This window comes from Chelon labrosus (assembly GCF_963514085.1).
Source record: "Chelon labrosus genome assembly, chromosome: 13".
NCBI lineage: Eukaryota > Metazoa > Chordata > Actinopteri > Mugiliformes > Mugilidae > Chelon > Chelon labrosus.
This window is the reverse complement of record NC_140346.1, coordinates 17,131,004-17,147,464: the sequence shown is the minus strand read 5'-3', so window position 1 is coordinate 17,147,464 and position 16,461 is coordinate 17,131,004. Positions and strand designations below refer to the sequence as shown.

The following is a 16,461-nucleotide window of genomic DNA, read 5'->3' as shown; positions in this document are numbered from 1 at the left end:
CCTCCTTTCACTTTGAAGCTCCCTATCTTTCTCTCGCTGCCTCTGCTCCTGTCCACTGTGGGCTGCGTGTCAGTGCTCTGTTGGCTGTCTCCGTCCTGTCTTTGATTAGCTGTGATATATGAGGCAGATGACAGAAATGAATAAGGAAAAGTGAATTAAAGCACCAAAGACGGGCAAAGAGAGGTAAGGGGAGGTGAACCTCCCGCTGATTGATATGACAGCGGTCAGATCCGGACGTGTCAGAGAGAGAAAACGAGAAACAAAGAAGGAGAGAAAGGGCTGGTGCATCAGACAGGACACATTTGCATCTCTCTTCTGTTTTATTTGCTGCAGTTTTCATCCATTTTGTTCCTGGTTTCTCACCCCACTGCTTCCCTCCTCCTCCTGTTCTGTCCCTCCTCAGCTACCCTGCCTCTTTCCCTTCCTCCCTCTCCCTTTCCCTAGCATGTACATCTTCAGGTCACGGGTCATTAAGTCAGCTCCAGCGGGGATGTGTTGGAACAGGATATCTCTCATATTGCCCTGCCCCCACTGCGCTACTAAAACACAAATACGCATAAACACATGCATGTCCGTAACCACACATGCACACACAAATGCTTCATTCTCTTCCCTTCCTTTTGTTTTTATATGTCTTTCTATTACGCACAGTGAAGACCAGACACGTTTTTGACCTGTTGGTCAACTTACTCATTGACTCATAAGATCATACTCCTCAGTTTCCTGATCCTGAATAGAGTATTATTCCAGCCCCTAAACATACAGTAGATACAGCGTAAACTTGTTCTCTGTATTTTTAACGTTTTTAGGTTTTAGTCAGCTGATGGCGGCATTTTATTGAAATAAAAGTCTCATGAAATTGCACGGAAAACTGTAATAAAACATTGTTTTTGCTTTTTTCCCCACAAAACATTAATCAAACTGAAACAATTAATCAAAATAGCTGATAATTTGTCTTTTTGATAAACAAACCAATGGTTGCAGCTATGATGGACTGTGTCGATTCTTCATATTCTGGAAAAGGAGCCCATGTGTGGCCACATACAACTGTTTAGAAAGCCTTACTTCATGATATGGTGGTAACACTTCAGTTATGTTTCTGCCTTTTATACTCCTAAAAGACTCCTCTTGAGATTTTGGTAGCTAAAACTGGATTCAGAGGTAAGGTAATATTTTTGTATAGCAGGTATGAGCTATTTAGTTTGCAACCGTTTGTAATTTAAATATAATATATTCAGCTGAGGCCACAGCTGCAGCTTCATTATGTATTATTTATTAGCACGCTGTGGTGTATGAAGTTAGTATGGACCATTGGATACTGTTGGAACAGGGATATTTCTTTTATCCGTTAACCTAAACTGACTACGAGACTAACTTTAGGAAAGGTCACACGAAGCAAATTCACAATTCAACCCAAGCACATGTGACAAACACTGTCAGACTCCAGCAAATGCCTGGTTGCAAATTCATACACACACACACACACTCGTGCATACAAGTGCACTTCTCCACCATGGTTGTTGTGCACTGTCAAACAACATTAGACGGCGAGGAGGTGTCAGTGGGATAATTAGAATAACACATCCACTGCATTCTTCATTATGTGTGTCATCTTCACTTACTGGCCGTGCTTCCTCACTGACATCACCCCTACCGTCCCGCCTCCGACACACACAGAATATCACCCCACCCTTCAACTGCCGTGCTTTTTTAGGCAAGTCATGCTCCCCATTAATGATGGCCTCAAGTATAGATCCAATTGTCTGAACCTCCATCATGTATTTTTTTCCCTAATTAGCTCCTTGGGATGGAGGAGGAGGAGGAAGAGGAGGAGGAGGAAGGCAGCAGTGATACACAAAGTTGAGCCACGGCATCGCTGTTTGAGGAAGAGGGTGTTGGCGAGGAGATCATGGTGGGTGATGAGTAATGCTCTGACGTCGGCTCTGCATTTGGCAAAATATCTGACAGCGATTCTGTCTGCCGGCATTTACCTACCCACTATGGTATATATGCAGAAGGAGACAATGAGGCACGCATCCATTCAGTCAGAAAGATGCAGATCTTCCGCCCAGGCTGCAAACGCGGCAAGCAATAATCTCATGCACAGACGACAAGGACTATACGGTGTAAAATGAAAGGCACGACGGTCAGCAGGTCACAAGCGAACGCGCAGACAAATTCACAAGAACACACTCGCGCACACCTTGTGGCTAATGAATAACTAAGTAGCAGAGAGGAAAGGGAGCCATCTTCTCTGAGTAAGGCCAAATGAATTCGGCGAAGCGCTATGCAAATGTTCCCTGGGCTAACGAGACTGCCTGCATGATTGGAGTGCCATTGAAATTCTCCTCGTGCACAGCCCTCTCTCACTTCCTCCCTCCCTCCTTCAATCTCCCTCCATCTCTCCCGCCATTTCAATCTCTACACAGAACATCCATGTTCCTGAGCATGCACAATATCTACCCATCAATCCATCTATCTATCCGATGCAAATAACCTGGAGATTTACATGTCAGACAATCTTAAAATCTGCAAATTGTCATTTCCTTTCATCATTCAAATCGTGTTACCCACGACAGATAAACACTGCGGCCCTATCAGTGCCTGGACAGCAGTGAATGCTCCTGTGTCTGACTCTCTCTGTCTGTCTCTCTGACACACACATACACACAGAGTCCGCTCAAACAGAGCGAGCTCAGAGTCGCTCTGCACCTGTTCTCTCTGTAAAACATCCAAACACGAGTGCTGAATAAATAACCCAACCTCACACGCATCACTGCCAGGTTCACACACGCGCGCGCACACACACACACGCCCATAAACACACATCAATAAGTAAACACCACCCATTTCCCCTCCACAGTTACCCCCGTCTGCCCTCTCCCCCCTCAGATTTCACAAGGTATGAACTCCAGCCATCCTAAAGATAAATACACATAGATGCACACCATGTGTGTGATGCTTAATGGTGAGATACTAACAGGGATAAGTAAGGTAAGTCTAAAGAAGAAAGAGAAATGGAGGAGAGCGGGTAGGTGGGGCGGCATTAAGCACTTGTCAGATGCATCTTTAATGGCAGGACACAGCGGCTTTAGAGCCCCTGGCCTTCTCTTCCTCCCCAGGGTGCTGGGGACAGCAAGAAATCTAAGCACATACACCTCTCTCTTTGTCCATCCGCTTATCCTCTCCTATGTCCTCATATACCTACCCAACTCATTCCATCATCCCTGCATCCTATGCCCACTTTGCCATCTGCATAATTTAGCATGTCATGCTTTTGTGCCACTTTGTCTTTCTTTTTCTGCTTATCCTGCCATTTTTTGTGCCTATCTGTTGTCCACACTCAGGTCTGATGGAGTGGAAGGAACAGGCGATGCTTTGTCACTTCACTGTCTCCTAATAAGTGCCTCTGGAAAGGAAGGGCGAGAGAGGGATGAAGTTGAGGGGTAGAGAGAGTGCAGGGCCTCTGCAGAGTGTCCACAAAATGGAGACCGGGACAGAAGCTGCAGCAGCTGTGGTGACGCTACACTTCACACAGAGAGAGAGAGAGAGGGAGGGAGAGAGAGAGAGAGAGAGAGAGAGGGAGAGGGAGAGGCAGCGTGTGTGTGTGAAAGAGAAGAAGGATTAAACAGCCTCAATCAATGAATGCAAAAACACAGACGGCACACTTTTCCACACCCTCTTCACCCTCAGTACTTTCCCTTTTCTGTCCGCTTCTCCCACTTCATCGATTAATCAATTGCTCTTAATAGAAAAATCAATCGATCTATACATCTATCAGTTTGTGTCTTTTTTTGAGTAGGATTCTGTCATTCTGCTTGGCTCTCACTTAAAGAGTATGTAGAGAATATAGAGAAAATTACATGTTAAAATATCACAAACTGTCTAACATTTAAACATCTTAAGCAGGTTTGTCCTTCCCATACCCCACAGTAATGCTTTGATACGACTCATAAGTTGTTGTTTTTTTTTTTTAATCAGCATTTGCCACTGCTTTGGTGTCACCTGTGTAATTTATTCAACCACAATATATAATGTGATTCACACGATCAAAGAGAATAAATCTAACCAACTGCACTGTTTACATTTGGATTTTACCACAATGGTTGTTTTTGTTCGAATGTGTAGAAGAAGTGAGTCTTAAAGGAACAACATGATCCTGAATATTATGGCTAATTACTGTATATACTAAAGGCCCAAACAGAATTTTGAAATTATCGCTAATTTTTGACAGTTCACTCCGGTACCGCTGTGCAATAGCATAAAGCAATAAAAGTGAGAGTTAGATCGCTTGCAGAGTTTTTATAAAATACTTGACATGTGCCCAAGCAACTTGGAAAACTTGCTACTGTCCGGGTTGCTCCCATCTCTTTATGTGACCGCAGACTGACTCAGGTCTCTGTTGATGTTGAAGCCGGTTCTTCGTATATCTCTGCAGTGGTTGTCAAATCTGGAGCAAATCGGATGCCTCCTTGGTGAAATGGTGTAACGAACTCCAAAGGTGTAAGCCGATTAATAATTTTACACGGTATCGATGCACGTCAACGTGCTTTATATGCGTGATAACCTTTTGGCACGAACGCTCGAAGCTGCTTGACGGCGGCTCTGGATAAATTCTCATGAACCTATGTTTGACAATTTGTCGTCACCTATCAAATAAAATGTACGTAGATATAAAACAAAAACGGCAGCAAGATGTTTGGGAATGCATTGCCCCAGCACACAACTAAAAACACATCATCATATTCAGAGAGAAAAGAAAAGAAAGAAAGAAAGAAGGAAGGAAAGGAGGAAAAACACGCAGCCACGTCCTCCGTGTCTGTTTGTGTATGTGCATGTCTGTGTGTTTGCATGAGTATGGTGGAGCTGAGCCGTGGTGATGCACTAATAAAAATCAGGCAGCGATGCATCCTCACACCTTCCTCATTCCGCCCGCCGGATCGCACCCGTTACCATGGTGACCAGATAAAACTCACACTGTTTTAAGCTCCAACTGGAGGGGGAGATGGATACTAACAAAGTGACACACATACATGCAGGCACACACACACGCAGATGAAGTTCCTTCATACACATCCGTCAGAGCGCGCTCTTTCAGGCCCCCGAAACTGACAAGCAAACAAAATGTTAATTTTCTAACCAACGCCAACGCGGGCAAACCATCAATTAAAGAGAGAAACACGGTTAGATGGAGAAGGGGAGGTATGACAGCGGAGTAAAAACCACGATAGCCAGACAACACACAAAGCCCTCCTCTGTTTGACTGTCTGCCTGTCTATCTATCTGCCTACTCCCCCCACATCGCTCCGTGAACGGGCCACTACGCAAACAGATTTGGCTGTCAAATAGTGACACGACACCCAGGCAGGGTCGTCTCACAGTGAGGCCAGCTGTCAGCAAACACCCTCCTGCCTCTTCATCAAAGCCCATTCAAACTCAGCTTTATTGACCAACACAGCCGTCTGTGTGACATGTGTCATCCTGTCAAGCCAATACCTTGGCATACAGTGTCCCTAATAAATGGCAAACCACTAGAGCATCTCGAGTGCTATCGAAAGACTGAAAGCTGTACATGCCACCAGGAGCTGATAGATGAAGTGGATGGATGGATGGATGGATGGATGGATGGATGGATGGATGGATGGATGGATGGATGAGGTGTGTGGTGGAGTGCGGCGGGGTGGGAGGGGTGCGTACATGCACTCTGTGTGAGAGCCTGTGTGTGTGTGTGGCCATGATGCTGACACAGGCCACCAGTCTGTACCAGGGAGGGAAAGAGATGAGAGGAGGCTTTGAGTCAAAGACGGACGGGAAGAAGAAGAGGAGCACTGTGTTACTAATAAGACCTATTCATCAGCCGTGGAGAGACAAGGAGCGAGGGAGGAAAAAAAAAAGGAAAACAAAAAAAGCTCTCAAGTCTTTTCAAATGCAAATTCAGATGATTCGGGATGATTATTTTTATTAGCGAATAATCCGATCACTATTTTCTGCCTTAATTAATGAATCATTATATTTACTGTCAGAAAACAGTAAAAACGGTTCCCCAAAGCTGAATGTGACACGCTCAATCAACAGTCCACTTTCTTAAAAATACTACATGTACAATAATATGAAACAGAGAAAGAAGTCCAACCCTCAGTACTTGGTTTATTATTATAAAAAATAGCTTAAAATGATTATTAAATGCTTATTCGTTCTATAAATGTCTATTCTTCATCACGTCAATCAAATACTGTAGTTTACAGTATACACTTTGCAAGCAAATCCATAAATATCATTTTTGTTCTTGACAAAACATGTATTTTTAAATCAAAATAATAAAAAAAAGATTCTTTTTTATTATTCAAAGTTATAAATAATGTATTTACCGGTCAGGATAACCTCTAAAGAAGCTGCTCATGTAACTATTTATGTTTCCGTCCATGTTCGTCCTTGCGTTTGCTCGTTCACATGTGCATGTTTCACCAAATGCGTCCATCAGTCGATCAATAACGTGCTCCCGCTGAGCTCTTACCACACAGCCATGATACAGTGGCTGTAACAAACACACACACACTCAATGAGCTATGAGTCAAACAGACTGGCCCGGTCTCACCACTCTCACACCGACGGATCCGTGACAAGAGAGAGGGGAATCCAACAGCAAGCTTTATCGATCCAGACTGGAAACCCCCCTCAGGCCACACACACACACACACACACACACACACACACACACACACACACACACCACAGTGGATCAATGAGTGCTCCTGTGTGAAGGACAGAGCAATACAAAGAGGGACACAAACACACACGCACCTTCGTACACACACACACACACACATACTCGCACGCACTAGTCGAGAGATGAAACGGCCGCTCGGTATCAGAGAGCGAGATAAGGGGCAGAGGGAGCAATACGTATCATCTGACCTAAACAGTCTCATCTGACACCCTGCAATTTGCCATTGCTCCGCGGAGCAAATGTTAACACTGCACCACACGAGCCTGAACACAAACACACACACGCACACACAAATGCCAATGCACAGACGCGGAACAGCATGTAGGAGGCTCGGTTTCAAACTCACGTTATTAGTTTAACATTGAATGATTTGAATAGAGGATCAGATGCAGCAGCGAGAACAACTCCAGACACGGCAGAGCCCTGGAGGTGTGGCTGCTCTCTTTTCGGTGACTGTGATGAGCAGCTAAACAGATCTATCACTCATCAAATTAGATCCTCCCCGTCCACACACACACACACAGACACACACCCTTCTGTCCTTCTCTCTCCATCACACACACACACACACACAGCACATGTCTACTAATGCCTGATTTATCCCTGTAACACAGCTATTAACCACAGCGGTGTCAGTGAGCGAGTGGGGAGCCAGGAATGCATCAGGCAAAGGCCATTTCATCAGACTTATTTTTGAATGACTGGATCGTTCTGTCAACCTTCCTCCATTTTCTGTCGCTGACACCAGTGGCAGTCCCACAAACAAATTGATCGGCATCAGTTAAGAGCTGTGAGCAATCATGAAAAACTGTTTAAAAAAAAAAACATTACATTACAGTTATCATATTTAAATTTTTAACTGAACCAACTCATGATTTGAGGTTTACATACGACATCAGATCATCTGCTTTCCCTTATTACCCACAGACTGATCAAACACAGTATCCTCTCTCAGTATGGGACGTATTTGGTGCTTTTGGTGGATGAGTATGGTGGAATTTCCTACCGGGGACGATGGAGACGGTGTCTTTCTCCCAGGACACGACGCTGACGTACTCCTGGACGGCTGAGGGGATGAGGCACTTGAACACGGCAACATTACCCCGCATGGAGCGCTGGTCGGCCACACGGACTGTGTAGGGCTCCCTGAACACTGTTGAAGAAAGGAGCTGGTGTTAGTGGATTGGACGGATGTCTGCTGGAGGTGGTAGTGGACGTCTCAGCTCAACTTAGATCTTTAGTTTCAGCCAGAGGAAAAGAGGTGATAGTGACAACTTTGGTTGGTTTTGCGGTAACAGTAGGGCTAAGAAACAATTATTTTATTGATTAGATGCCAGAGAACAGTTCCCCAGAGGAGCATATGTCTTTAAATGTCTTGGTTTTTTCAGTCCAACAGTCCAAAACCCAAAGATATTCAATTAATGATACAAAAGGAAAAAAGCAATGCATCAAACTAGCTAGAGCTAAAGCAATGAAGGTGTTGCACTCTGGGTCTTTAGGACACCAAACTATTGGCTGATTCTTTTGGTGTTACCATGCCACATTAATGGCTGCATTAAGATACTGTCTTGAGAGTTTATTACTCACAATCTCACTTTGATCAATATCCAAGACAATATGACATCTTCATAGTGACTCATCTCAGAGTCCAAAAACCAAAGACACTGCCACGTTCTAAAACAAGTCATTTTTAAGTGTTATAAATCTGCAAATAAACTAAACAACTTTATCTACATGCACATGGTGTCTTTCTGTCTTTTCTAACCTAATGTAAAAGCAAGGGCAAGCCTCGTAAACTAACTTGTCTGGTGGCCTGTTCGATCATATCAGGCCCCAGGTTCACAGTATCTTACTAAGGCTAACTTGGAGCTAGGTAGAGGGGGACACGCAGTGAGTGCCCCCTCGCCTTTCAAAGAACAACGCCACAGATGCTATGCGACGGCGAGGAGCGGAGGGCTGCTCACAGCCGATGGAACTGTCACATGCAGGCGCCAGGCATCAAAAACACACCCCCTGCACATGGCATGCAGAGCACTAGACTGTGAATCTGTGCCAGTGTACAGAAAGGATGGTAGTGATTAAGACAGGCTTAATGACGAAAACAGTAGCCTGTAGCTAACCAAATTATCTCTCCAGTTAACTCTGTCACATTAAGATTAGTGAGAAACGCGAAATGCTGAATCAGAGCATACATTTTCATTAAATAAATTAAGTAAAGGGAAATTAAGTTAATGGATTATTTGGGTGAGGAGGAGAGACAGGTAGTTCAAGGGCATGCCAGCTAGACTGAATGAACAGGGGGGCTGTTTACTAAACTGAACTGAGCTGAGCTGCGTGGCTTTACCCGCCATCTTGATCTCATTTGTTTAAAGGGATGTTACTCGATTTTTCTCCTGTAACTTTGACACAGACAGAAAGGAGGCTGCTTGACATGATTAAGATGAGCACAATTACAGAAAATAGATAGGGGCTAACGGAGATATTGGGGAGTGTTTCTGGCAATCTATCAACTGGGATCCCTTTAGCAATGAGGACAGTAATGGCTTAACAATGTAAAACACACACGCACACACACTCAAAATACGGGGAGAGGCCCCACCCTCCCGCGTGTTCGCTCTTTCCCCCAGCTCTCCAGTGATATAATTAACGCCTAGCCTGAAGGCCAGTTTCCTTGGTCATTAATAATGCTTTATGCCAGCCTCCACTGTCACTGGAACCCAGTGGAACCAAAGCCAATGTCCTTGTCCAAATGGTGGAGAGTCTTTCACCTTAAAGTTCGAGGTTTTTTCTCCCAAGTCTTTGTTTGTTTCCGTCCATAGCTCTTTCACTGAACTTTAGACCCTTTTCTTTTTTCTTTCCTGACTTGTGAAAGACTTGAGAATTAGTCAGAACTATAGGATTTTTTTACATTTTCTCATATATATGACTCCTACATATACATGAGGTGTATAACACTAGACTTTGTGCCTTTAGACTACCATCCGTGGTGTCACCCTGCTATTTTCTACCTCACTTGAACCTGGAGAGCATATCACTTCTCACTTTGGTCGCCAAACACACACACACACACACACACACACGGGCCCGCTAATGTGAGCTGAAGCTTCATTTGTAAACAAATCAAGGCTAAAAGACAATGAATTCTAACCAGGTCCTCATTTCAATTCTTCATTTAATCAGCCCCTGCTTTTCATTGATGCCATCTACCTGCAGATCAATAGCCTGGATCGACGGAGTAGCCTCAGCTGTTGTGGCTGAGCCAATTCTTTCAATCATTTATTTACTCTCTGACTGACCCTGCTGCCTCTTGTCGATAACAAGTAAAATCCCCAATGCCCACCGCGCCTTCATAGAGTGTTTAAAATCAACTTGACAGCTTGTAAATGTTCGGCGCAATGATGACGTGTCATCACATTTCAGCTCAGCGCTTCAAGTCCAGTCAAGGTCACGTCGGGTTTGTGCTTCCTGTCGGTGATCCCACCTTGTCCTACACTTGATACCCTCTAGGAAAGTCTTGTTTAACCACTCATCTCCCCATTAAAGTCTGCCCTGTGTGGCAACATGCCCTTGCACACAACCATGTAAGCAGCCCCAATAAGGAGAAGCTGTTGAGATAGCATTGTCATTTATCACACGTTTTTCTTCGAAGATATGAACGACACAGAGAAAAAAAAAAAAAACATTACATATTCATCCTCTTAAGCCTTGTGACATGATGCAAATGGTAGCCCAACTGATTTGTGTGTAAATTGCACTCCCCCTCATCGCATGCGCAGCAGAATCATTAGGATGTTACTGATGCCTGACTATATGCAGCGTGGTTGCCTAGGAACGAGCTAAAACATGGGTCTGGGCGACTGGGCGCACTGGGAGGCAAGTCCTGTATCACTGTCGCTTCAATAATTAACGACGGGGAAACCAAATACTGCATTTACTTATTCATAAAGCAAGCAGTAAAAACACAGAAGGAGACAGAGCAGGAGAAACATAATGAAGCACAGGAGAAATGAACGGACGCAAGTTTCAGTATGAAATTAAAAAGGTAGGAAAAGAAGTGTATCAGGTTCAGAGACTCTGTTTACTGTGTTAGTAAGAAATGTCAGAGCCGGAGAAGAGATGAGGAGGGCAGATGGAGGAAGGAGATCTAAACACCTGCTGTCTTGGCCCGGGCCTACGTGGGTTTGTGTGTTTTAGTTGGAACAAAAGGGAGCTGAGGTGGGGCTCACCGAACAGGTGTCCCCATTTCATTTTATTAAGTTTGTGTGAGGAGGTGTTAGGTGCACACGGTGTGAGACTCACAAACTCCAGACAGAATATATTCCTACCACGACTAACAGCAACAACTAACTGAACGCACCAAAGGTGTGCTTTCGTTTTTTTCTTCTTCTTTAACTTGTTACCCAATGAGGTAAATGATCTGAGTTTCCCAAAGAAGAGAAACTGAAGAAAAAATGCAAAATGCATGGATATGTTCAGATGTGAGCGGAGAGTCCTTACTCCTGAAGCTATAGGTTCTGCCTGATATGCTCGATATGGCACACACAAAAAAAATTGCTTTAGGGGTTAGCATCACAAAAATGTTTAACTATTAAATCAATTTATTGATGTGAAATAGATTTTCTTTGCCCTTTTCCTTAGTAATACTAGGTTTGAAGGATGACCTCTTTAAAAAAAAAAAAAAAACTCAACTAATCTTATTCTTACATATTATAAAAGAAGGATAAGTGGAGACAATGTGCTACCTTCAGCATGAAGCTGAAACCGGCAGAAACTCACAGACAATCCATCATAATTATAATTTCAATTTAAGGCCAATTGCCAAAACATACAGTATTTTAGGGGGGAAAAAACAACTAAAATGGGAGAAAATTATGTTTTCTACGGACCTTCCAAAACTAAAATTAGCTATACACAAAGTATACTGAATATTTCCATTTTAGGAAAATAATCATAGGTTTGTTTTGGACTTTTATTTTGGGAAGAACTACTTTTAATGTTGCTGACCCATGTTTTAAATCCATTGAAATCCATTAATTTCTATATGATATGACAATCAGATAGCAGACTGTTACTTACAAACTTACTGAAGCACACTCAACATGAAGTCTGCTGTAAAGGGGAACTACCGTTTTTTACAACCTGGACCTTATTTCTGGCATAAAATACGGTCGTTTACTCACCCATATAACTTTAGTGTAATTTGTATTCCTTCGGGAGATATTTAGATCTGCGTATATCCATGTAGTGGGAGTGACTGGGGCACTGAAATGCAGCCTCTAAATAACGCATTATCTGCCGTGAAACTCGTTAATTTCACCAATATTTTGTTATCGTACGCTAGTGCTATTCCCCGTTGAGTCCGGAGTTACCCATTATAAAAATATTCAGCCATGTTGCAAAAAAACTAGCAGTAGCAAATTACAGTTAAACAAGCCGACCGGCACGGCGCTCAGAGACAACATCATCCAGGTCAGAAGACATCATCCGGGGTCTGTAGGTCAATCTACCAGACTCAACGGGGAATAGCACTAACGTACGATAACAAAATATTGGTGAAATGAACGAATTTTGCGGCAAATAATGCGTTATTTAGAGGCTGCGTTTCGGTGCCCCAGTCACTCCAACTACATAGATATACGGAGATCTAAATACCGCCCGAAGGAATACAAATTACACAAAAGTTATATGGGTGAGTAAACGACCGTATTTTACGCGAGAAATAAGGTCCAGGCTGTAAAAAACAGTAGTTCCCCTTTAAGTTTTATCTCCAAGTCTAATTGGCTTAAGGTAACAGACTATTCAAATCAATATGGACTTTTACTGAATTACCAAGTAACAATAATGAAATTCAGCTTAGAAGCTAAAGCAGGAATGTTTGTTATGATAACTCCGGGAATTTAAGCAAGTTTAAATGGTTTGTCTACTTTTAGAACAAAACCTGTGTTTTGGAAAAGTCCCAATATTACGGAGAGTATGACAACTTGAGGTGCATCTTGAGTTTGAGCTGTACTTTATTCAATAGATTAAATAAATCCCTGAAACGGCCTGTTGTTAAGCTTGAGTAAAAAGGCAAACACAAAACTTGATTTGTTACAATGAAAGAGCAAAATACAATAATAAAACATATAGAGGAAAACAAGCAGCCCACACGGTGATTTTCATAAATGCAGAGCTATCCAGACAGGTGCTAGTGCTATTATTGGACCACAATCAGCATGCATGGTAGAGGGTGAGAAATAGGGGGAGGGACAGAGAGAGAGAGATGTGAAGGGAAGGGAAAGAGGGCGGGAGGGAGAAAGACACGGATGGCAAGGGGAGGGGGCGTGGGTCAGATTTTTGGGGGGGGTGTCACACTGCGAGCTGTCAGCTGCCATCATTCTCCTGCACCACCTGAGACGAGGCATGCCACACCCTAGCGATCACGCCTCTGTCGCCCATGGCAACCGGAGGGTTTAATATGCATGTGAGCGTGTAAGTGAGCATGTGTGTTGTGCAGGACTCTGGAGGTAATGAGGTGCACACATATGCACGTGAGCCCTGGTTATGGAGCTGTGGAGTTGTGGTTGCCTCAGCATTTAATTGATTAATTGTTGTAATTATTTGGGAGGGAAGGTCATCCCAACGCCGAGGCTGGCTAGAAGGTCACTCTCACGCTGGAGGGACTGTCCTCCTCTAGAGACCACACAAGCCATATGGGTGTGTTTGTGTGTGTGGTGGTGAGGAACAGAGTCTGGCAGCATTTTGGAGAATTATTTTGTTTGTATACATGTGTCGGGTATGGAACTGCTGACTGTGTCTTCATGCAGGACTGATAAACACTGTCAAAATGTCTGTCTGGCCACTACCCTGACCTGAAAATCCAATTTTTTTTTTTTTTTACGATTCTTTTCACATCTTTTCATGTCTGTAGCTCACTCTCCAAAATCTTTTTTTTCTTTTTTTTTTTCGCCAAACACACTGACAAAGAGCTGGCAACTAAACGCCATGAGCCAGCTTGAGGAAAATGGCTGTGTCTGTGTATATGTGTGCATATGTGTGTGTGTGTATGCATGTGTGTGTAGTTAGGGGACTTTCCAGTCCATGGACAGATGGAGAGACTGGGAGACAGGAGGCTTGCTGGCATGAACTGCGCACAGGCTGGTGTGCATGTTAGTGTGTGTGTGTGTGTGTGTCTGTGTGCGTTTGCAAGGGTGCGCGCATATGCATGTGAACATACACGCATGTGTGTTTGTTGTATACACGTGTATCCAGTGTGTATCACACGAGGTCATGTGCATGTGTTTATGACTTTTAAGTATGTGTGTCTCAGAGTGTGAGAAAGCGCAGTAACACCTTCCCTCAGTGTGTTCAGCACCTCTTTCCAGCTTTGACCTTGGCAGCAGAGTGCGGACAGGTCACTAAACCAACTGTCTATGAGGCTGTGTGTCTGTCTTCTACTGAATTTTTATTTTTTTTATTATTATTCTACAGTATTTTGAGACACTTCAACCCCACCGGGAGGAGTTGTTGGTTTAGGACACCAATAAGACTGACATTTGTGTGACCATATTCGCAGATGCTGGGCTTTAACCAGGTCGTGACTATTTCAGTAAGTGCCCAGCTGGGTATTCAGACAAGTCTTTTATCAAGATGTAGGGAAGTTAAATATTCAGTAATGCTCTTAAATAGGGCACTCTGCCAATTTAATAAACAAATATCAGTTTACTTGTCACAAGAGTAATATTGAAATCAGAGTTTTCTCTTTCTCTTTCTCTTAAGTCAACGTATAGCAACAAGGTTATACTACAGTCACTGCACTCGACAAAATTATATAAAAGTCCTTGCATTTACAGTATTACAAACCGGGTATTCCATCACCCAGACCGAACAAGCAAAGAAAATACGGACTACTACTACTGTTATGAAGGTATAGTCCAGGTTCCAGGTGCCATCTGCATGCCACTGTTTATGTCTCTGGAAAGTACATCCATTATCTATAACTGCTTATCATTAGAAGGTCGCAGGGGAGCTGGAGCCTATCCCAGCAGGCACTGGGTGAGAGGCGTGGGTACACCCTGTCACGGGGCTAACGCAAAGAGACGAACGACCACTGACACTCACATGCACGCCTACAGCCAATTTAGAATCACCAGTTAACGTCAGCTTGCACGCCTTTTGCAATGCGGAAGAGAGAACCTGCAACCTCCACACACAAAGTCACAATAGTGTTACCTCATTTGGTGCTACATATATTGACGTAACACAGGTTTGACCCAATTGACGTGAGGTGACAGTGCTAGCCAGTTCACCACCGTGCTGCCTTCTGGAAAGTGGGGTTCAAAAACACACGGGCAATTACGTCCAAAACAATCTGCAACTGGACTTGTAGAGTTTCCTGAAGACATTTTGCCACTTATCCAAGTAGCTTCTTTGGCTCTAAAGACTGGTGGAGAGTTGGGGTTTAAATAGGACATGTGCAGGTGTTACCCATCAGAAGCTCACACAACTAGGATCAGTTAATGACAGTCGTTAACAGACCCTAGTTTTCTGGCTATACCAGGGCCTGGACCATAAGAAGGCATCAAAATGTTAATGTTGAAAGAAGGCATGTCCGAACCCTCACCTGCTTTGATGTGGATGCTGGGGCTTCGAATCTTGCCTGCTTGGTTCTCAGCGGTGCAGAAGTACTCGTTGTCGTGGATAATGCTGTTATAGGCGGAGGGAGAGAAAGGGTAGAGCTGGAGGGTGCCGTTGGCATGCACGTGGCGGATATGGGGCACGTCGTAAATGTCGTCTCCGGCGGCCAGGTACCAGCGCAGGACGGCATGGGGGGCGCCGCCCGCAGGGCAGGGCAGGGACACCCCCACCGAGCTGGAGAAGGTCACCCGCTGCAGGGAGGCGTTCACAAAGTACAGCCGAGTAGAGACAACATCCTCACTGTTGACTGTTGGGATGAGAGACAAGGGACACGGAGTTGGCTAGCTGGTATGTGTCAGACATAAAGGCAGCACTGATGTAGCAAACAGGTATGAAGAGGGAGAGACATTTTTTTCAACGGACAGTGAGTAAAACTGCATACGTACATATTAACACTTTATCTGCGGCCGCACACAACCTACAAGGATCTAAAAACACGTTGCACTGACAAAGTATGGACACAAATGCAGCAATTATTTAGCAATGCGTAACAATTTAGGTGTTTCTGTCTCTGTTCCTGATTTAATATGATATGAGATCATATTAAATCAGTGTCACACAGGGGAAAAGTTTTGATGAAATATTTTAGCCACAATGTGCACTAGAGGTGCATTTACTATATTTCATGAGTCAACTCACTAAATCAGTGGAATAATACTACTGTGAGTCCTGTACGTGATTATTGCTCAGTCTACAAAAACCTATAGATAATACTATACCCAATTAAGCTCAAAGTTACAGAATACAAGCTGGATCTAGAGACATCCAGGTCATCTCAACCGTATGCCAAACTGCAGCTATCCATCTCATCCCTTATGCAACATCCTAATATGTCTATTCTAATATATGCATCCAGGGAGTCCTTTGAAAATCTGCCTCTCAGTAGGACAAAGTTGGGTCACATAACTCAACGCCACTACCACTTTTATGCTTACTGCCTATATTCTCTATCATGGCGGGAAAAGTATTCACATGGATCAGACAGCTAAGCGTTACATGCGTCAGGCCAACTTAATCCATATCATATTGCTGTATGGAGGCCTTTATCTGTAGCTGGA

At 43.8% G+C, this 16,461-nt stretch overlaps 1 protein-coding gene across 1 annotated transcript in view; it reads right to left on the bottom strand.

Annotated features, from left to right (window-relative positions):
• The window catches only part of dscaml1 (Down syndrome cell adhesion molecule like 1), a 75,649-nt gene extending 59,999 nt beyond the window's left edge, over positions 1–15,650 (bottom strand). Inside the window, exons 1-2 of the mRNA XM_084558793.1 lie at positions 15,330–15,650; positions 7,734–7,880 (exon numbers count right to left, since the gene is read on the bottom strand). Of these exons, the coding sequence (XP_084414919.1) occupies positions 7,734–7,836 (103 nt within the window). The 5' untranslated portion in view covers positions 7,837–7,880; positions 15,330–15,650. The remainder of the gene's footprint in view (positions 1–7,733; positions 7,881–15,329) is intronic.
• Positions 15,651–16,461: the final 811 nt, after the last annotated feature.